We start from the raw sequence: 21,345 nt of genomic DNA, 5'->3' as shown, positions 1-21,345 counted from the left end.
CCCCGAACCCCGAACCCTGAACCCCGAGCCTAGGCCTCCAGCCCCAAATCTCGAGCCCTGAAGCCCGGCCCCCGCTGCCACCCCAGACCCGAGCCCCACCTCAGCCCGGAGCCCCCGGACCCCAGACTTCAGCCTCGAGCCCAGAGCATAGAGCTGATGTTCTCTGAACTGCCCTGAATCACGGCGATTTAAACTGTTGTCCTAGACCTGGGTCGATTCCCTTCCTCCATTCAGCATTTAAGGAAACGAGGCAGGGGCCAAGGAGTGAGGGTGAGGTCAGGGCGCAGCAGGTGGAAGCCAGCTATGCGCATGAGCGGGCTGCAAAACAGGACGCTGTGGGTGCTGAAGGGGGCCCTCCCAGGAGGCTTCTTCTCTTGTGATTTGACAGCTTTTGTCCGTTCACCTGCTCACGTCTGACTCACTACCTGCCTACAACAGTACGAGCTGGCGCTAATAGAGACCTCACAAGTATTTAAACCTCTCAGAAGTCAAAGGTTACGTTCAGACAGACATTTGGGCTCCCAGACCTGTGAGAGGTGACGAGACCTAACTTGAGTCAGCCTCCTCTGAGATCTCTTCTCCTCCGGGCCCCTGTCCTGTCTTTGGCCTGCCCAGCCTGGTCCCAACAAACTCTCTTAAGTCATCCCCTCGCCCTTGATGTCTGACCCCCTCGTTCTGTGATGAAGCTCCCCATCCCCCAAGTGACGTCTTGGCGTCCCTTTAGCAAGATCCCCTACCCTCGAAGTCTCTCGATCATTTTCCATCCACTGGCCCCTCACTCTGCTCCTTGGCTGTACGTCCCCAGCTGTCATTGTATTCGGAGTTGAGGCCAATCTCTCTCCCGTATTGCAATAGTCTTGAAGAAAGTCTTCTTTGCCCTTTAAACAAAAGTGTCAGAATAATTCGTCTTTAACAGAGGGCAAAGGTTGCTTTCCCAGGATGTCACAGCAACATCCAAAGCTTAGGGCCCTGAGACTGGTGGAGGACCAGCCTATACCAGGGACCCATGACAAGATGAGGGGGCATGATTCAGTGGGGGAGAGTGGAGTTTTGCTGCAGGATCTCCCATCCCACCCAACCCCGCCATTTTTATTGTAAAAAGAATGTAGGGGATCGTGATAAGAGAAAAACATTCCCACGGTAGTTTAACCACAGCTGCCGTTTTCTGTCTTTTGTCCCATGTGCTGTATGTTGCTCGTCCGTGGGGTGCTGTAAGGGGCTTTTCCGTCAGATTCTTGCCCTGAGCCCTCTCACTGATGCCTGGGTGAGGTGGCCCAAAAGCAGTGTGTGAGCCTTCTCAGGCAACAGGGGATTTTGGCGTTCTTTGGAGAGGAAGGCAAGCTCACAAACAGAGCCCGTCGGAGTGCTCAAGCGGACGCTGGTTTTAGTAGCGGCCTCCTGGGGACTGGTCCCAGGTACCAGGGCAGGAGAGGCCGGCTCTCCTGTTGGATGTCTGCAGTCACGGAGAGCAAAGGTTTTGGTGATGGCCTGCAGTGGCACTGTGGGTCTATGACAAGGAGGAAACATTCTAGGAATAGGACGGCCGGGAGGCTGGGGAATGAGGAAGGGTGCTGTGCTCTGGGTGGCAATGGGTGGATTTTGGGTTAGGGTGAGAGGTGGGAGGATAGGGCATCTCAGGGCAGTGTGATCCGAGTTCTTAGCCACTAAGCAGGCAGAGAATGATCTGGCTAGTAAGGCTTGAGCTAAGAGAGGTGCAGACACCAGAGCTCAGCCCCACCAAGAGCAGTGGGGAGCTTCCAGCAGGCCCAGGCTGTACAAGCTTGCAGAGGGCCTCTGGCTGTCCCAAATGAGGAGCCATTTCAGGTGGACAGGGACAAAGCAAGGGCTCCTGGGAGCTGTGGAGAGTAGGCTGGGCCAAGAGATGGTGCAGAGTATCCAGAGACTGCCCAAGGTGTGGATAAGGACGCTGCCCATGGAAGGAAGCAAGTGTCTCCAGGATCTGGTTCTGGGGGAGACCGAGCAGATGTATGACAGGGGTGTACACTGTGAAGGGTGCCAGTGGGCTGCTGGCTGATGGGAAGAGGGCTTTGGGGTTACTGGCCCTGCTCGTCCTGGGCCTAACCCCACCTGGCCAAGATGGCACCTCTGCCTTCTACCTGGACTAGTGTAGGTGGGTGAAGGGGACGGTCCAGGTGGGTGGCAAGCCATGCCAGGGAGGGTTATGGGAAAGGCCCCAGCTCTCTAGCCTTGCCAGTCTGGCCCCTGCCCCTGATGGCATCCAAGGGTGCTTGGAGAGGGCTGCACCTGGAGGGTTTTGCATAGGTGAAGGGGGTGAAAGAAGAGAGGTGTGGAGACCCCGAAGGTCTGCCTGGAGTAGGTCAAGGAGCATGCTTTCATGGTGTGTCACTGGGGAGCAGGCACCACTCCTCCCTGAGTCTGGGCAGGCTGCCTGGGCCTCTGGCAGGAAACATCTGTTTCTTGGCTTATGTAGAGGATGGGCTACTGTCAGGCACACACAGAGGGAGGGAGGAGGGGACAGGCTTGCTCATGGCTCTCCAACCTCTGGGCGCTTCTGCAGCCCCAGCCACTTCTAGGTGGCTGTGCAAGAGGGTGGTTGGGGTGTGAATTAGGTGAGGGTCCTGGTGGGTCAGGTGACATTTGTAAAGTGAGGATTCTTTGCACGGTAAGTAGAAGTTTGGTGGTTTCTGTTGTGTCACTGTGCCTTTTCCAGAATGCTCTTCCCCGTGTAGCTCCAGGTGGACTCGACCCAAAGAGAAATTGGCATCAAGGCTTTGGCAGGTGGAGGAGGAGCAGCGGCCATCACACCCCGCAGGCCATCCTGCTCAGAGATGGAGACACAGACGCAGAGGGCGGTGGGGTCTTCCCTGCGGTGTATCCTCTTCCAGAGCTGCAGCCAGCTCTGCTTCTCTCGCTGCAAACTCACAGGGGCCGAGACTCTGAAGGGGCCACAGCTTTCCACAGACTTCTCCACCAGCCCTCCTGTGGGGCCACTTCTGGAGCTGACATGCCCAGCTCCCCCAGGCCCAGCAAGCTCTCTCCTGTGCACCTGCCCCCCTGCCTCAGGAGGGCTGCTCGGTGACCCCCGCCTTCTCCAGCTTTTCCTTTTGGATTTCTAAGTCCCCAGCTCCTCCCACAGTTGTGTAAAGTCGAATTTCTATAACATATTTTGTATTTCATAATACTCAAGGGGTTTTGCTTCCCTCCATTCACCTGACACAGGCAGAAGTGCAACCAAAACTTACTTAAACCAAAAGTGAAACATTGGCTCATGTGACCCAGAAGGCAAGAGTATTGGGTTCAAGCATGGCTTGATCCAGGGTCTCAGTCTCATTATCAGGGCCAGTCTCTAGTCACCCCCACCCTCCAACTGCACGTGTTCAGAAGCTCTCCACCTTCTGCTTCAGGCCTATATCTGAACTGCTTCAAGTCCAGTGGAAAGAATACTTTTTCCCAATTACTCAGGTGCAAGTTTGGGGATTGTCCTGCCACCAGTCCTGTGCCGCCGGAACCTGTCTCTGTGGCTGGTTGCTGGCCTGAGCCACGTGCCCAGGTCTGGAGTTGCCTGGAGAATGGGACGGAGGGGAGGTGACCCAGGGGACATCCGAGGAGAAGGAGAAACCGCCACCCACCTTACCCCTGTGTCCCTGCACAACTTCTTTATTTCAGCAGAGTCTCCCCTGTCTGAGTGGTCACTCTGGGGCTCTGTTCACGGAATTCCCACCGTGGTGGCATCCAGGGGTTGTCACAGTGGTCCTGGCCACGATAGGACAGTCTCTGCTCCCTCTCTCTCTTTTTAAAAAAATAATTTGACATCTCTAAATGCCCTGCTGACTGAATCCAGCTCTAATCCAGCTGAGTCGTGAGCTTCATTTCTGCTGATGCCACGTCACAGACCTGTGTCCTCCCAGAACTCCTGTGAGCAGCATTTCCCCCACGGGCGCCTCCGGTGTCTCCTCCTTGCTGGATCTTTGAATCCTTTAGCACTGGAGAGAGGACAGGAGGGGCTTCCTGTGTGCCAGATGGCCTCCAGGGGCGGCAGAGTGTGGTCATCTTGTGGGTCTTGGGCCCCTGTGCAGTTTTGGGGGTGGCACTGCTCTGGCAGGGGTGACAAGGACCCAGGGAAGGGGTCTGCCCTCCTCCCCGGAGCCCTGACTGCTCAGCTCTCAGCGGGGGCTGCCTCAGTGTCTCAGGGGAAGGTTTGGGCTGCAGGGTGACAGAGCAGAGGGCCCTGCAAGTGAGGAGGGAACGAGCCTCCTCCAGGCTCGAGTCCTGCTCCGAGGATGGTGGCAGAAACTGTCACTAGCTAACAAGGTCACCCCCAGGGTGGACAGTGGACACTTCCTCCTCCCACCGGCTTCCCTTTGGAGACTTGCCCCTCCCAGTGCCAAGGAAGCTGCTGTCCCTTGTCGGGCGGGGAGCAGCCAGGAAGGAAAGTGGCAGCCTGCGGCTGCTGTGGCAGGCTGCTGCCATGGGGGAGCTTGGACACCGAGCTTGGGGCCGGCGTGGAAGGAGGGCGGTGGGTCCTGGTGACTGCGGTGGGTGCTGTGGGCAGAGGTGTGGGTCCTGGCCAGAGGGCCTCTCCCAACAGCTCTCAGCTGAGACCCTCCCAGGAAACTGCCCTCTGCCAAAGGAAGCTGCCCCGCCCAAGCGTGCGCCCCTCCAGCTGGTCGCTGTTGGGGGGCACAAAGTCAGGCCCTTGCGGCTCAAGGAGCACAGCTCCTGGGCCGCTGGCCTCAGAGCTCCCCGTGGGCTCAGGTGGGGCCTCGGCCGCCCAGCCCTGCTCCTCATCCCCTCCGTCCTAGGGCACAAGCAGGAGAGCGCCTGTGTCCGAGGGACCCGGCCCGGAGCTGCTGCTGGAGTCTTTCCTGAAGTGAGCGTAACTCTGCTCTCTGCGCCTGGGCGGGTCCAACACTCTCTGTGGTTTAAATGGATTGGGTTGGATGAGGGTTTCTGAAACTCATGGTCAGGAATACTGTTTAGGGAAGAGCCCACTGTCTGTGCTCAGCGTGCTGGGAGAGGGACTTCAGCAGGGGCCCAGCTGGTGAAGGTCTGCTGGCCGCACCTGGCACCTGTGCCCCCGTGGCCCTGGGGATGGCCTGGCCTCACCCCAGACTCTGTCTCCCCTTTCTCCATCCTCCCTCTCCTGGTGATCCCATTCAGGCTACACCAGCTGGTCTTTCCAACCATCCGAGTGAGCCGTGGCTGCGTAACAAACGGCCCCAAACTCCACAGCTCCTGACAACAGACACTGTCTCCCGGTTCCTGAGGGGTGGGGGAGCAGCTGGGCAGGGTGACATGGCCTGGGGCCTCTTGTGTCAACCTAAAAACAAGAAACTGGTTTAAGAGGCCAAGCGTTTATTTGGGATCAAAGAATTGCAATTTAGGGTACACAGATTTAGGTAGAAACCCAAACAGTGTCCCAATTACAGGAGGTGGACTCAGGATTTTTAGGGGGAAAAAGAAGAAGATGAGGCAGGTTGTTTGTGAGAAGAGGTCGTTGGTGCCGACCAGCAAGGCTGCACTTGTGCTCCATTGATCAGGCATTGGTCAGGGAGTGTGGTCACCAGGCCAAGTGCGCTTCTCTCGTCCGTTCACACAGAATGCTCTCGTTCATGCTGACTTCTGGGAAGGCTGGTGGTTCGGCCCAGGTCAAATGTTCAGAAAACGGGACACGAAGGCAGTTCCCCTGAAGTGGCTGCTCTGGCTCCATTTTAAAATGGCTCCACTTATGTCATGTTTCACAAAGTCAGGCTGGGGGCCGTGGCTGCCATCCCTGATGACCTGAGTGGGTCTTCCAAGCCCACTCATGGGGCTCTGTGCAGGATGCTTCATTCATGCGGTCTCTCCATGGGGCTGCTCACAACACGGCCTCCCCAGAGAGAGTGTTGGAGGGGAGAGAGGGAGAGAAGGAGGGAGAGGGGAAGGGAGGGGAAGGGAGAGGGAGAGGGAGGGGGAGGGAGGGAAAGGAAGAGGGATAGGGAGGGGAGGGGAGAGAGGTGGAGGAGGAGGGAGGGGGAGACGGAGGGAGGGAAAGAAGGGGAGAGAGAGGCAGGGGGAGATAGGAGGAGATGGAGGGAGGGAGAGAGAGGGAAAGAAGGAGGGAGGGGAGATAGGTGGAGAGGGAGAGACAGGGAGAGGGAGGGAGGGAAAGAAGGGGAGAGGGAGGGAGAGAGAGGGAGAGAGGGAAAGGGAGGGAGAGGGGGGAGAGAGGAAGAGAGAGGGAGGAAGGAGGAGAGGAAGAAGGGGGAGAAGGAGAGAGATTCAGCAGAAGTGCTGGGGGCTGCAGTCTTTGTAACCCTAGAGGTGGCCCACTGTTCACCCTGGTGATACTGGCTCAAGACAAGGTTGACATGAGGGAAGCCATACTGTAGAAAAGAAAACCCCTATTGTAACTCTGAATGACCTCTGAGTAACTAGCCCAGCTGGATATGCACCCTCCAGGAGATCTACCTGCTCTGTAGATTTTATGACCCCTGTTTGTACACATACCTCCCAGCTGCAATAAGATGATAACTTTGTTCTTTTGAGTTCCTTCAGAATGTGATGACCCCTGAACAGAGAGTCTATGCTGATAGCCATCATCAGTGAAAACAGAAAGATCTGGTGTGGCACTTCCAGTCTGTAACACCAGAAGGTCAACATTCCTAACCCCTGCCCTATAACCCACTGGCCTATATAACTGCTATAAGATTTTGTGCCCCCTTAAGATGGTTCTTTTGGACATGAGTTGGTCATCTTCCCTCTTGCTAGTAAGCTGTAATAAAAAGTCCTTTTTCTCCTATCACCTTGCTTCTTGACTATTGACATGTCTTGTGGTGAGAAGAAGGCCCCACGTTGGGTGGTAACAGTGTGACCTGGCCGACCCCCTGGTGTTGGAGGTATCAGAGGGGGAGGGTAAGCCCCAAGTCTCCTACTCACAGTGCAGACCCCAGTGTTCTGGAGCAAGGCCGTGCCAGCCGAGTGGGGGTATGCATGGTTTGAAAGCCCTGGCATGTTCCTGGACCCTGGTTGACACCAAGCGACAAGGCTGCCAGCCCCATCATGCCTGGGCATGCAGAGGCCTGACAGGGACCAGCTCCCCACGTGGAGCGCCTGTTCCTCCGCTCAGTGCGGGGAGGGAAGTACACTGTTAGAGCACACGGGGACTCCTAGGCAGGCCGGAATGGCCTGAGCCTCAGGTGGGGGCCCGGAAGGAGAAAGACTGGAAGATTGGGACAAGAAGGTCTGGAAGAAGCACTGGGGGCGGGCCACTGCATGGAGACCCTCATGCCCCGAGTGAAGGCCCATTGGGCATCTGCCGAGGATAAGGCTCTGGACAGCTAGGGAGGGAAAGGACTCGGCCAGTTGATGTCCACTAGCCTCTATCCTCAGCCAGCCCAGGGCTGGCGGTGTTAGGAAGGGCATGGCCATAGTGGCTGGGACAGAGGCCATGCACTGCACCATCCCTCCAAGACATGGCATGCGATGCATTCAGACAGAATGGACATGTCTGGGCTTGCCTTTCCTGCCCGCCCATGGGGCCTCAGGCAGCTCACGGCCTGAGTGCTCACGGTGGTCTCATCCAGCACACAGGGCCCCACGGAACATGGCATCAGATTAAGGGACCCACTCCACAGGCCGAAGGCCCTGCGTGATCGGACCCCGTCCCCCTGCCTTCATCTCCTGCTGCACTCTCCTGGCACTCTCTGCCGGCCAGGCCCTCGCTGTTTTTCTCAAACACGTGGACTTGGGTTCATCTTGGGGCCTTTGCACCTGCTTTTTCCGGGGTCCGGGGTCCAGACGTCTTCCATCAGGTTCTTCTAGCTCCCTCCATCCTCCTCCAGGCCTTGCTCAGCAAGGCTTCGTGCCCTGCCTGACACTGACCTTGCTCCCCTCCAGCTCTGCTCCGTTGAATTCCTCTCGACGCTGACCACAGCCTGAAGTTGTCTATGCCGTTCTCCTCGTGACTGCAGACACGCTCCTGATCTCCATGGGGAACCGCAGAGCACACCTGCGGAGGAGAATAGCGGCATGCATTTATCCACTTTATTCAGCGCCCGGAGAGATCGTTCGGGCTTGGTGTTTCCGGCTCTGTTCTCATCACTGTCACTCCAGAAATGTGCCACCTGTTAGAGAACCCTGGGCAGGCATGCTGCCACCGGAGCGTCCACAGGAGCCACTCCTCTTAGTTGCAGTCTTTGCGCTCCCGTGCAGCATCATCGCTTCAGTTTCCTTTTAAATTTCATGGGCGGTCCTTTCAGATAAGATGTTTCTGGAATGCAGACGACCTGTTGCCTTCGGAGATGAGGAGATGAAGGAAAACCTTGTGTCCCCCAGCACGAAGCCCACTCTTCTTGGTGCTCTCTCTAGACCGGGGGTCAGTAAACCACAGCCCACGGGCTGGACCCTGCTGCCGCCTGTCGTTGGAGATAAAGTTTTATTGGCACACAGCCACATCCATCCATTTATGCTTTGCCAATGGCAGCTTTCCGGCTGCAATGGCAGAGTTGAGTAGATGGGACAGAGACCACGGGCCTGCAAAACCTGGACTAGTTATCATCCGAGCTGAATAGAAGAAGTCTGCAGCCCCTGCTCTGGACTCCGGCCACGCTCGCCCCCACCCCTCGGGCCCTCCATCTGCCCTGCTCTTCTCCGAGGAGCCAGCAGCCTCGCTTCTCCGCCCCTGTGTATTATTCATGACCAGAGTGTGCCGATGCTAGGCCGTCAGATTACCATCTTTTTCACTGATTGCAGTTTTCTTCTTGCTGCCAGAGCAAGGGGCTTTTTAATCTTGGGCATGATGTCCATGCCATGAAAAAGTCCTCTGCTCTGTGTTTCCTTTCTCGGAGCTTGAAACAACTCTCAATCACAATCCAGTCCTTCCGGTCAAATGCCTTTTTATTTCATGAGAAGGACACTTCATAACTGCTCTTGTGACAGGGTCCTGGCAGAAGGAACATGGCCTTATTGTGCAATGTGTGGTTCTTCTCTAGAAGGGAAGGAGTCACGGGGGAGACAATGTGGCAGAGCTGTTTCGTCAGAAGCCTGTTTCATGAGCTACTTCACCTTAAAAGATGTTCCCACAGAGGCCCTGGGACACTGGGAAACCAAAGCCAGCTGGTCCGGGCCTGTCCGGACCATTGCTCTTCGTCAATGAGTGGCTCTCGGGCCAGAAGGCACCCCAGGGAAGGAGCACTGGACGAGAGTCTGCACACAGCTGCTGACAACAAGCTGCTGACACAGGTGGGTCTCCATTCACTAGGAGCTCAGCCTCCTCTCCGGGGCTGGGGCAGGTGTAGCGAGCCTCTTCCTGCAGCCGGTGCTCACCCAGCGCTAACTGCTGCCGGGCTCTGAGGATGCACAGTGGAGGGTGGAGGGCCGTGCCCACTGCAGTGTGCCATCCAGCAGGCCAGAGCCACTGCATCGGCAGTCACACCTGCTGCCGGTTCTTTGATGCCATGGTGCTTTGGAGGAGAGGCTCCAGCTATCTCTGTGCCTATCAGTGTCCTGAAGAAACGGTCACATGCTGCCCCATACAAGGGGCTCTGATGGGTCCTGACCCCTTCAGCTGCTAGAGACCGCCGGATGGCAGGATAGCTAGCGAGACAGGCGACATCCTTCAGCCCGTGGACCCGCGGTACTGCTGGCTGGCTCCTTTGTGGAGAGGCAGGAGCACGTGAAGGCAGGGGGCTTCCAGAGGAGGGTGCCCTGGGCAGGAGTCTAGCCACTAGGCCGGCGCTCCCAGGGGAGGAAAGGAGCAGGTGACTGGTCAGCCAGGAATCAGCTGGCAGCCCCTGGGCGCCAGATCGGAGAGGCCACAGGACCCTCTTCACTCCCCTGGATGCCCAGTAGGGCCCAGGAGTAGCCTCTGGGTGGGGAAGGAGAGGACAGAGGCCTTTGTGGAGTGAGAGAATTGGGGCTGGTAGTTTGGACCTTTAGGGAAAGCCGATCAGCTTTTCAGGAGTCAGACTTCAGTCCCTGTCATCCCTCCAGCCAGGAGGACTGAGAAGGGGCAGTGCCACGAGGGTCGAGTTTAGACATCTGTGGAGCCCTGTGGCTAGCACCTGCTATGGTGGGTGCTGTGTGGTTATGTTACCGGGTGGGCTGGCTGGATTTTCCAGGTTCTTCTTCGGTGTGGCAAAGGAATTTGTGAGCAAACACAAGCAGGAAAGTTTTAAGCAGTTTATTAGCAAGGTGAAAGTACACTCCAAGAGAGGAAGTGGGCAGGCTCAAGGTGAGCGACTGCCCTGAGGTTTGAGTAATTTGTGGGTTGTATAGACTATGAAGGGGATTACAGGGGATTTCTTCAACTGGCTTGTTGCCTCCTCCCTCACGTTGGGAGGGGGAGTTTTTTCCCTTGGACGGTCCCTATTGGAACTGTCATGGTATCCATCCCCTGCAAGGGGGGTCAAAACCCCAATGTGAATTTATTATGATTTCAGTATAATGAAGGTGAGGTCAGGGAAGGGCATGTCGGGGCTCTTTGTGCACCTGCTCTGCCCCGGGGGGGGGGGGGGGGGGGGTCTTTAGTTGTTCACTGCTAGGATAGGTGTCAGGATTTGTGGGGTTCTCTGGCTCATAACTAGCTGCAAAACAGGACGTTGTGGGTGTTAGGTGGCCCTGGGAAGAGGCTTCTTTTCTGTTGACTGTTAGCTTTTAACCCTCCCCCTGCTCCTGTCTGGCTTACTACCTGCCTACAACAGATCTTTCCAGCTTCTCCTGCCCCTTTGGGTCCTGCCTTACTGGACATTGTCTCCCGGCATTCAGTCCCGCCAGGAAGACTGGGGAGGGCAGCTGCAGGAGTCCGTGGAGGGGGAACCTGAGGCCCAGGGAGGAAGTGGTTCACTCAGCCCCAGGCCCACTGGGGTCTCCCGACCCCCATGTTCCTCCCGCCCCGGTTGACAGGCTCCTTCCTCTTCCCTGCCCCTGCCCAGGCACATGCGGTTAGGACTTTCAAGGAATCGTTGCCGTGGCTCCTTTAAACGCCGGAGAAACTTGCCACTAGCCGCTAGAGAGGCAAACGCCCGCGTGAGTGCTGGGTCGGGGGTCTCTGGGAAGGCTGGACCCCCCTTATCGCGCGTCTCGGGGCGACCTGGCTCGTGCAGGCTGGTCCTCGGCTCTCGCGGCGGCGGGCGCAGGAGCTCTGCGGGGCGAGTGACGCAGAGCGCGTTGCGGGCGATGCGGGCTGCGCGGGGCGCACGCTCGGCGGGAGATGCGGCGGTCCGGCGGGGCCAGGGCGGCCGTCCTCCGCAGCGGCGCGAGGGACGCGGGGGCGCGGGCCGGCTCCGAGCAGGTACGCGCGCCGGTGATGGACGACACCGGGGTGCGGCCACCAGGTAGCGGGACCGGCGCTGGGGCGGAGGCGCGGGCCAGGGGAGGCTACGCCGGGGTCCAGGGGCGCGTGCCGCGGGGAGGAAGGGTGCGCAGGGCTGGAGTGAGTGCACCGCGGGGTGCGGAGACCTAGGCGCTGGCCGGGGTGCCAGTGCGGGCGCGAGGGCGCCAGCTGCGGCGCCACTGGAGCGCGGGGACGAGTGCAGGCTAGCGGGTCGTGGTGTGGGCCGGGGCGCAGGCGGGGGCGCGGGCACGGGCTGGGGTGTCGGGGCGCGGGGTGTGGAGACCGAGGTCACCATGACACTGGGCGCAGGGACACGGGCGCTGCGACAGGACTGGGGCGCGGTCTGCCGGGGGCGCTGTGCCCCACCTTTGGGAGATGAGAGGCCCATTTCAGACTCTTGTTCTGAACCCTCTACAAGACTACAGGGCCCACTTCTGTCGGCTGGTACTTCCTTAGCCACTCTCCACATATAGCTATTTATAGCCTCCAAAGTGCCCTCACAGCCAGGACTTCAGAGGATGCCGGAAGTCAGGAGCGGCAGGGAGCAACTACGCGGTTTAGAGAGAGAGGTGGAAAGGGCAGTGCATATCCTGGGCAACTGGCCAGTGCGCCCATGGCCAGCCCCCCAGATAAAGTCAGCGTGCCCACGGTCAACCCCACACATAAAGTCAGCCCACAGCCGGCCCCACATATAGAGTCAGCGTGCCCACAGCCAGCCTCACGTATAAAGTCAGCGTGCCCATGGCCCGCCCCATAAAGTCAGCGTGCCCATGGCCCGCCCCATAAAGTCAGCGTGCCCACGGCCAGCCCCATGTATAGAGTCAGCGTGCCCATGGCCGGCCTCACATAGAAAGCCTGTTGTTCTATTTCCTGGTGAATCTTTTGGGCTGAGGTGCGTTGGGTACAAGTGTACCCCACAAAGTTGTCTTTGTGAGTCCCCTTGGTCCTGGGCCCACATGGCAACTGTAAAAATCTGTGACCAGGAATTTTATTCTGTGTGGCCTTGGTGTCTGTTCTCGATGGTGGGGGTGGTTTACACCAGGGGGTCATTCTTTCAGCCACCACCCCTGGAATGCAGCAACCTGGGGTGAGGTGCAGCTTGGGTGCTGAAATTGCTCAGAGGCTGAAACAGATGGGTGTGGACTTGCCCCTCCCCATGCACCTGTGCTTGCTTCCTGTGGGCCCCCTCAGCACCTCTCTCCTCCTGGGGATGGCTCAGTGCGGAGCTCAGATTCGGACGTTCACCCCAGGTCGGCTTTGCCTCTGTTCAGGCCCACTCGCTCTGTGGCAACAGCTCCACATTCTCCTCAGGTGCCTTGTGACAGATGGCATTTATAGATGTGCATTTTGTATGACTGTGTATTTAGGCTTGTGTGCTGTCAAATTCTATGTATGTATCTATCAATCTATATATCTATCTACCTACCTACCTGTCTATCCATCCATCCATCTATCTATCTATCCATCTATCTATCTATCTATCCATCTTCATTATCTATCTATCTGTCTGTCTGTCTGTCTGTCTGTCTATCTATCTATCTATCTATCTATCTATCTATCTATCTATCTATGTATCTATCTACCTGTCCATCCATCCATCCATCCATCCATCCATCTATCATTATCTATCTATCGATTGATCTATCTATCTATCCATCCATCTTTGTTATCTATCATCTATCTGTCTATCTATCCATCCATCCATCTATCCATCCATCCATCCATCTATCTATCTCCATATATCTATCATATCTATCTGTCTAGCTATCTGTCTGTCTAGCTATCTGTCTATCTATCTAATCTATCTATCTATCTAATCTATCTATCTATCTATCTATCTATCTATCTATCTATCTATCTATCACCATATCTGTCTGTCTGTCTGTCTATCTATCTATCTCTCTATCTGTCTGTCTATCTATCATCTACTTTCTTGGAAGTCATTTACTTTCAAAGTGTTCTCAACACACACCTATGTCAATTGCTTATGGAGAATTTTAGCTATAAACCAGGGTGGCCAAAATTGTTTTTAGGTGATATGTGTAGAAAGGGACTGATGATGTGATTCTGTCAAGAAGAACCCCAGCTGTTGGATGGGGGACTTTGTAAGGTTGTTGTCAGCCCTGGGTTTTCAGACTCTTCCAGGGCCCAGGCTCTTGGACAGGGGGAGGGGAGAGGAGGAGCAGGGGGAGCAGAAGGAGGGTTGGGCCAGCGTCCCCCATGCACCTGGGGGGCACGGTTACAGCGTGGCTCCTGGCGCTGCCCTGCCAGGTCTGATGGGGTGGTAGCCAGTGGAGTGGTGTTTGACATATTTCCCAGGGACTTGTTGGCAGGTGGGACTTGAGAAAATGTGTACAAGACCCTAGTGGGTGTTCTGAGATGGCAGCTGTCTGAAAAATGGGAATGTGAGCAAGAGCACTTCAGAGTTTCTTAAGACAGAATCTTTTATGGCACATACTGCTGTCTGCCCCTCGGCCCATTTCATTCCCACCCTCCCGTCGTTCTCGTCCTGTGCAGGTCAGAGCCCTGGAGAGGGTGGCTGGAGCCGCCTCTAGTCCAGGTCCCCTCACAGGCTGTCTGACTCTAAGCTTCCAGGAGCCTTGGTTTCCTCTTCTGTCAACTGGGAACATTGGTTGCCATCTGCTTCCCTTGGAAGCTGGATGTGAGGCCAGGTGAGCTGCTGTACAGGGCACAGATGGCCCTGTAAGGGCCATACAGGTATAAGGCATAACCTCCATCGTGAATGCTGTGCTGGAAGGCCCTGGGCAGCACTACTGGGCCATCACTGGTTACTGTTGTGTCTCAGTCCATTCTGGCTGCTCTAGCAGAATACCATAGACAGGGTGGCTTAAACAACAGAACTTGATGTCTCACAGTTGTGGAGGCTGGAAGTCTGAGACCAGGGTGCAGCGTGGGTGGTGAGGGGCGTCTTCTGGGCTGCAGACTTCTTGTGTCCTCACGTAGTGGAAGGGGCTGGGAGCTCTCTGGGGTCCCTTCTATAAGCACATTAATCTCATTCATGGGGGCTCCGCCCTCATGACCTAATCACTTCCCAAAGCCCCTGCCTCCTAAGACCTCAGTTTTGGGTTGGATTTCAACATATGAACGTCAAGGGAACACATTCAGACCATAGCATCCTGGCCCTGGCCCTGGCCCCTCAAAATCTATGTTCTTATTGTGTGCAAAATACATTCCTTCCATCCCGACAGCCCCAAAGTCTTGACCCATTCCAGCGTCAACTCTGAAGTCTTGTGTCCCTTTGGGGCTCCTGGGCAGGGCTGGGTGCATGCCGGAGTGGCCAGGGTGGAGATGAGCTCTTTCTCTGGCCCTTCGCCGTGACAGAGGTAGTTACAGTTATGAATGGGTGCCCGAGGCCCCGGGGGTGTGGGTGTGCTGTCACACTGCCCAGGGGCTCCAGCCGGGGGCCAGAGCTCAGGCAGCCAGGAAATTGTGCAGACCGACAGACAAATGGAGTGGGCTCCACATGAGGAAGCACATGCTGGCTCCTCTGAGGACATCTGCCTCATTTCCCCTCTGATCTATTTCAGCAGCCCCCAGGGTGTGTTTCCAGAACCCTCAGCCTAGCAAGCTGGAGAAGAGCCTGTGCTGAGGGAGGCGGGAGACCGTGGAAGCTGGAGTGGGGCCATCGGGATGGAGCCCTTGGCCCCCAGGAGAGCTGGCTCCAAGCAGGAGGAGGGCTTCGGGGGGCAGCCCAGGAGGGTTGCCGAACTGGTCATGCTCCCCGATCTCCGGCGAAGCAGCAGCGGTGTCAGCAAGAATAAGAAGTCCCAGTACCTCCTCAGCAACTGTGAAGAGGTAGGCTTCCGACAGTTAGTGGGGGCCCCATTGGCCGGCTCCACCAGAGCCCTGTGGGGCACATGACCACCCAGGGAGGGGCGTGTTTCCTGCCTGGGCAGAGACTTATCTGGCTTGGGGGCTCCAGCCCAGAAAGGCCCTAAGGAGAGAATTGGAGAGAACGGTAAGGCCAGATCTGTGCCCCCCGGGGATTGCACAGTCGCTTCCTGTTCTTGTTCCGACTGGAAAAGTGCTGAGAACCACGACAGTCCTGGGCCAGGCTGGTGGAAAGCATAACCACGACCTCATTGCGCAGTGATTTCACTTCCTTGACTGGGAACGCCCCGAGCGCCGTCTGTAGCCCTGGGCTGGTTTCCCGGAAAGCCCTGGAGAAGACTGTTGAAAGAGATGCTTGACTTGCATGGTCCCCTGGTCAGGTGGGCAGGGGGGCAACTCAGCCTGTGTCCCACTAGGACAAAGGCAGACCCTCCTCTGCCATCTTTCCACCACCCTGAGTTGTTCTCGAGGAAGGCAGTGTTGACAGACAAGGTGTAAAGTGCTGTGCTGGTTCAGATGGGGCCCATGAGGAGGTGATTCCACCGGTTCAGTCCTGCCTCCCGAATCCACACCTGAGCGCCTTTGGCCTGAGCGCCTTTGGCGAGGGTAGTTTACCCCTCGGTGTGGCAGGGGAGGGCTGGGGTCTTGCTTCTCTGAAAAAGGACCCTGAAGCTTGTCAGGGAGCATCCGTGTGTCTAAGAGAAGCCCTGGATGTGCTCGTTTGAAAGTGTTGATTTGATGCCAAAGGATCTCAAAGTGCCCTTTTTACCCTCAGCAAGACAATTCGAGTTCCTGGATTCTTGAAAACATCAAGAAGAAAGAGTGCGTTTACTTTGTGAAGAGCTCCACGCTGTCTGATGCTGGGTAAGTGGCCTGCTTCCTCTCGAGGGCCCCTTTCTCTGTCCCCAGGCGGAGCGGCTGATCAGAGGAAGACCGACCCACCTCGGCAGGAGGACAGTCCCATGTCTGTGGAGGCCTAGGTGCTCGGGGCATTTCCATTCACCCCACAAACAGTGTTCATTGTGTCTGTGTTTCCCGCGGAGCCACACCCTAGTCCGCGCTGTGCCACACAGGGGCCACGCTCTTCCTTACTTCTACTCCTTCTTCAGCACCTGGTGAGCTCCTGTTTATCCTTCAAGGCCTGTTGCAGATGCTGCCTCTGCTATGGAGCCCTCTTTGACCACACCCCAGGAAGTCACTTCTCCCTCCCACCACACTCTGTATATTTCCCGTTTATACCAGCTGTCGATTGCACTGCAATTGTGTGGCTTTGTGGTTATGTCTCTTGCTGGTTCTGAGCACCAAGGCAGAGACACTTGTTACTTCCTGTGCTGGACAAGTAGTTGTGTCCGGCTCATATTTGTTGAATGATGCAGGGAGGAGGAGCATCCTGTGCTGGGAGGATTGAAGAGGATTACGATATGGAGTCAGATATGAGCGATCACCAAAGATCATGTCGTTTTTTGGGTCCTGTGATATGCCCAGGGTGTTGTCACTAAAAGTGCACTGGGCATGTTTTGGGGTTCATGCCCCTGGCTTAGCTCCTCTTCAGATAAGAGCCCTCATTTCTCACTGAGCAGACCCTTGAGTTAGAGAAAGTTGCCACCATGCTCCAGCGGACAGCTTCATGGCTACTAAGTAACCTCTCATATTCTTGGTGCATAATCAGAGTTTCAGGTTCACACTGCTTATTCTGACGGTAAACAGAGAGTACTTCGCAATGAGGTCTCAAGTTTTAGTTATTATTATTATTTTTTTGGTGAGGAAGATTAGCCCTGAGCTAACATCTGTTGCCAATCCTCCTCTTTTTGCTGAGGAAGATTGGCCCTGGGCTAACATCCGTGCCCATCTTCCTCTGCTTTATATGTGGGACTCCTGCCATGTATATATGGCTTGATAAGTGGTGCGTAGGTCCATGCCTGGGATCTGAACCTGCAAACCCCGGGCAGCAGAAGCAGAGTGCGTGAACTTAACCACTACACCATGGGGCCGGCCCCCAGTTTTAGTTATTTTAAAATAGGTTTATAAAAATAGCCTCGGAGGGAATGTGTGATACACAAGCTTCCTGCATAGGAATCACTGGTTTCAAAAACATTTTGTAGACTATTGCAGTAATCTGGTTTCTGGTTTGTAGGGGTACGGGGGCACCATTGGTCAAACTCTGGACCACTTCTTTCCTCTGAATTCTGAACTGTGGAGAAATGTTGACAGGAGTCAGCGAGGGTCGGGGGATACAGCTTCCTACTCCTTTAGTACTTCCGTCCCGCTTTGAGGAACTAGTGCTCAGCATGGGTTTGGTTCTGAAAACTTCCGGAAGCACCTTTACTAGGATTAGGTTTAAGGCAAGGAGCTGCTCCAGGGAGATAGCAGATGGAATGGCTTTTTCATTCCAGTGTTACAGCAGCTCCTTCAGATTGCAGGAGGGGACCTAGATTGGAGAGAATGTGCTTCCAAGAGCTCTCGTTTCTCCCACAGGGTGCTAGGAGTGGTGTTCCTGTTTATGTCCATCTAGGCCAAGAATTCAGGGGCAGGTTCTCTGATGATTTAATTTCTGGGTCAGTGGTCTCAGCGCAGTTTCTTGCACTGTGTCAGGTTTGGTAACACACACAGGTTTAAGATCTAATCTCATTCGAGGGCAGTGGTTCAAAGAGGAGAGGGAAAGGAGGAAGCTTGTTATGGGCTAACTGTTAGAAACTTAAGGGAAAATTTGGGGCAGCCTTGGGCCAAGATACGAGAGCTCGGGCCCCGTCCTGGGGACTTCCTTCCCCGCCTTGGCCCCAGTCCTCTCATCTATAAATTGAGAAGGCCACACAAGGTGTTCCCTAAGATTCTGCACGCCTTGAGTCTACCTAGGGGTCAAGAGGAGGGTCAGATGGGCGTGACTTGAGTTCATCATGGCGTGGGCCTTGTGCTCACAGCCCTGGGAGCCCCTGCGTGAGCAGTGGAAACTGGGGGTAGCAAGGGACACGCTTTGTGAGTGGTGAGCCGAGAGGAGCCCAGGAGCACTTGGGTACGCGGTGGGTGGTGGGTCTCTCAACTGATCCTTGGTCCTCTGCATGGTTAGTTCATTTGCACTAATTTTATAAATTATTTCCCATCCCCAACCTCATTTAACCTTCTCAAGTTTTGCAGGGCCGGGGTCAGGGAATGTATTATTTTTCCCATTTACTGGTTGAGAACTTGAGAATCAGAAGCATCTAAGATCACACACTTGCTAAGGGGCAGAGAAACCTGTTTTCTTTCTCCTGGTCCAAGAGTCTGTCCCCTGTATCATCTGGCTCATCTGGTTTTAGACTTTTTTTTTTTGGTCTCATCTGTATCTAGTCCTCTAGGTCGTTTATTACTAGCAAAAAGTAGGAATCTAAAAAATGTGTACGTTTCCAATCAAATAAGGTGTGCAGAACACATGTTTGTCTCCTCTGTCTCCTCAACCCCCAGTAAACAGTAGTAAAGGAATAAAAAGATTTCAACCCCTGCAGACAAAGAAACTAAGAGAGGAGGTAAGAATTGAAACAGGCGTTGATGCATTCTTGGTGGGGAAAGCAGAGAACACAGGGGCAGCTCCTGAAGGTTGGAGTTCTTCTGGAGCGTGACCAGGTGCATCCACCTGGGCCTGGTGGGAGGGGGAGAGTTTGGGGGACCATGTACATCCTGCTAGCCTGTGTCTGAGAGTTTTTGCTTTGAGCCTGCACCATGTGGGGTTTTTACCCTTTTTATTTTGAAATAATTATAGATTTATGGGAAGTTGCAAAGATACTACAGATAGATTCTGTGGTCTCACCAATAGTTATACACTTGCCTCTACCCTACCATCCCTAACCCCTGGCGACCATTCATCTGTTCTTCATCTCTATAGTTTTTTCACTTCTAGAATGTCACATAAATGGAATCATACACTATGTGATCGTCTGAGACTGGCTCTTTTTTTCGCTCAGTGTAAGGCTGTTGAGATCCATCCAAGGTGCTGTGTGTGGCAACAGGTTGCTCCTCGTGGTTGCTGAGTGGTCCTTCACCTTCAGCGGGCCTATATCGTCATAGATGAAGTGAGGTTTTTGTAGACAACAAATAATTGGGTCTTATTTTTTTTTTAAATCCACTCTGCCAATCTCTGCTTTTTAGCTGGTGTATTTAGACATTACGTTTAATGTAATTATTGATATGTTAGGCCTTCAGTCTGCCATGTTATTTTTTGTTTTGAGTTTGTTCTGTATTTCTTTTCCTGACTTTCTGTAGGTTGCTTGAACAGTTTTTAGAGTTCCATTTTAATTTATCTATACTGTTTTTTTTCTCCCCTGAGGAAGATTTGCCCTGAGCTAACATCTGTGACAGTCTTCCTCTATTTTGTATGTGGGTTGCTGCCACAGCAAGACCACCAACAAGTGGTGTAGGCTGCACCCAGGAACTGAATCTGGGCCACCAAAGTAGAGTGCACCAAATTTAACCACTAGACCACAGGGATGGCCCCATCTATACGGTTTTTGAGGTATCTCCTTATAGAGCTTTATTTAGTGGTTGCTTCAGGCATTACATTATATATACATAGCTTATCATAATCTACTGATATCTACTGATCTGCTGATCTTACATAATCTACTCATATGTGTATGACTTAGTCTCCTGGTGTTGACCAGTTTGAGTGAAGTGTAGAAAAATTACCTCCTTTTACATCCCTTACCCGTCCCCATTTGTAATATAATTGCTTAAAATATTTCCTCCACGTACATTGAGAACCGTGTTAGATAGTGTTGTAATTTTTGGTTCAACCATCGAACACAATTCAGAAAATTCAAGAGAAAGAAAATGTATTCTATTTTCACATATTTTTTCTCTTTCTATTATTCTTTCTTCCTTTCTGATATTCCAAATTTCCTTCTTTTATCATCTTATTTCTGTTTAGAGAACTTCCTTTAGCTATCCTTGTAGGGTAGTTTTGCTGGTGACAGATTCCCTTAGTTTTCTTTCGCCTGAGAATGTCTTGACTTCCCTTTCATATGTGAATGATATTTTTGCTGGATGTAGAATTTTGGGGTGGTAATTTTTTGAAATTCAGTATTTGAAAAATGTTGTGCTACTTCCTTCTGGCTTCTGATGAGAAATCAGTTGTTGTTTGAATCGTTTTCCCCCAACAGCTAAGGTGTCATTTCTGTCTTGCTGTTCTCAAGATTTTTTCTTTGTCTTTAGTTTTTAGAAGTTTGACCATTGTGTGTCTTGGCTTGCATCTCTTTGGGTTTATCCTGTTTGGTGTTCACTTAGATTCTTGAATCTGTAGATTTATGTCTTTTTTTCCAAATATGGGAAATTTTGGCCATTCTTTCTTTTTCTTTTTGCTGTTGTAGGTAGTATTGTTTTTTTATTTCACTTTTAAATTGTTTGTTACTTCTATATAGAAATAAAATTGATTTATGTATGTTGACCTTATATCCTACAAACTTGTTAGACTTACTTGTCAGTTCTTGTAGTTTTTTTGTAGATTTGTTAGGATTTCCTACATACACAGTTATGTCATCTGTGATTAAACATAGTTTTGCTTCTTCTTTTCCTATCTGTGAGCCTTTTCTCTTTCTTTCCCTCTCTCTCTCTTTCTTCCTTGCTCACTTACTTATTAGCTAGGACCTCTAGTACACTGGTGAGGGCAGACCTCCTTGTCTTGTCCCCTGTCTTCCAGATAAAGCATTCAATCTTTCATCATTGAGTATGACGTTAGCAGTAGGATTTTCATAGATGCTTTTTTATCAGGTTGGGAAATTCTCCTCTATTGCTAGTTTGTTGAGAGTTATTTTTATGAATGGGTGTTGAATTTGGTAAAATACTTTATGCACCCAACCAATTGATCATATGACTTTTCTCCTTTATTCTGCAAATATGATAAATTAGATTTATTCATTTTTAAATTAACCCAACCTTGCATTCCTGGGAAAACTCCCACTTGGCCATAATCTCTTTGCATAGTTTTTCAGCCTTGCCTTCTTTCTCTTGTCCTTCTGGACTCTGATGACGTGGATGTTTGATTTTTTGTTTATTCCAGAGGCTCTGTTTATTTGTTTATTTAGGTCTGTTTTCTCTCTGTTGTTCAAACTGGGTTGTTTCTATTGTTCTATCTTCGAGTTCATGGATTCTTTCCTCTGTGACATCCATTCTGTTACTGAGTTCATCCACTGAGTTTTCAAAATTTTGGTTAGTGCATTTTTTAGTTCTAA

General features: G+C 53.3%; 1 protein-coding gene across 5 annotated transcripts in view; it reads left to right on the top strand.

Annotated features, from left to right (window-relative positions):
- The first annotated feature begins 8,948 nt into the window (after positions 1-8,948).
- The window catches only part of TRPM2 (transient receptor potential cation channel subfamily M member 2), a 59,708-nt gene continuing 47,311 nt past the window's right edge, over positions 8,949-21,345 (top strand). Inside the window, exons 1-5 of one of the 5 annotated variants that reach the window (XM_087417989.1) lie at positions 8,949-9,204; positions 10,896-10,989; positions 13,814-13,968; positions 14,845-15,112; positions 15,924-16,012. In XM_087417989.1, the coding sequence (XP_087274115.1) occupies positions 14,948-15,112; positions 15,924-16,012 (254 nt within the window). In that variant the 5' untranslated portion in view covers positions 8,949-9,204; positions 10,896-10,989; positions 13,814-13,968; positions 14,845-14,947. Of the gene's footprint in view, positions 9,205-10,564; positions 10,990-13,813; positions 13,969-14,844; positions 15,113-15,448; positions 15,529-15,923; positions 16,013-21,345 lie in introns of those variants that run through there. The other 4 variants (XM_087417992.1, XM_087417991.1, XM_087417990.1 and 1 more) reach the window with 4 other exon arrangements.

This window comes from Ceratotherium simum, chromosome 27, assembly GCF_057802395.1.
Source record: "Ceratotherium simum simum isolate JZ-2026a chromosome 27, ASM5780239v1, whole genome shotgun sequence".
NCBI lineage: Eukaryota > Metazoa > Chordata > Mammalia > Perissodactyla > Rhinocerotidae > Ceratotherium > Ceratotherium simum.
The sequence above is the reverse complement of the archived record's forward strand: the minus strand, read 5'-3'. Positions and strand labels throughout refer to the sequence as shown.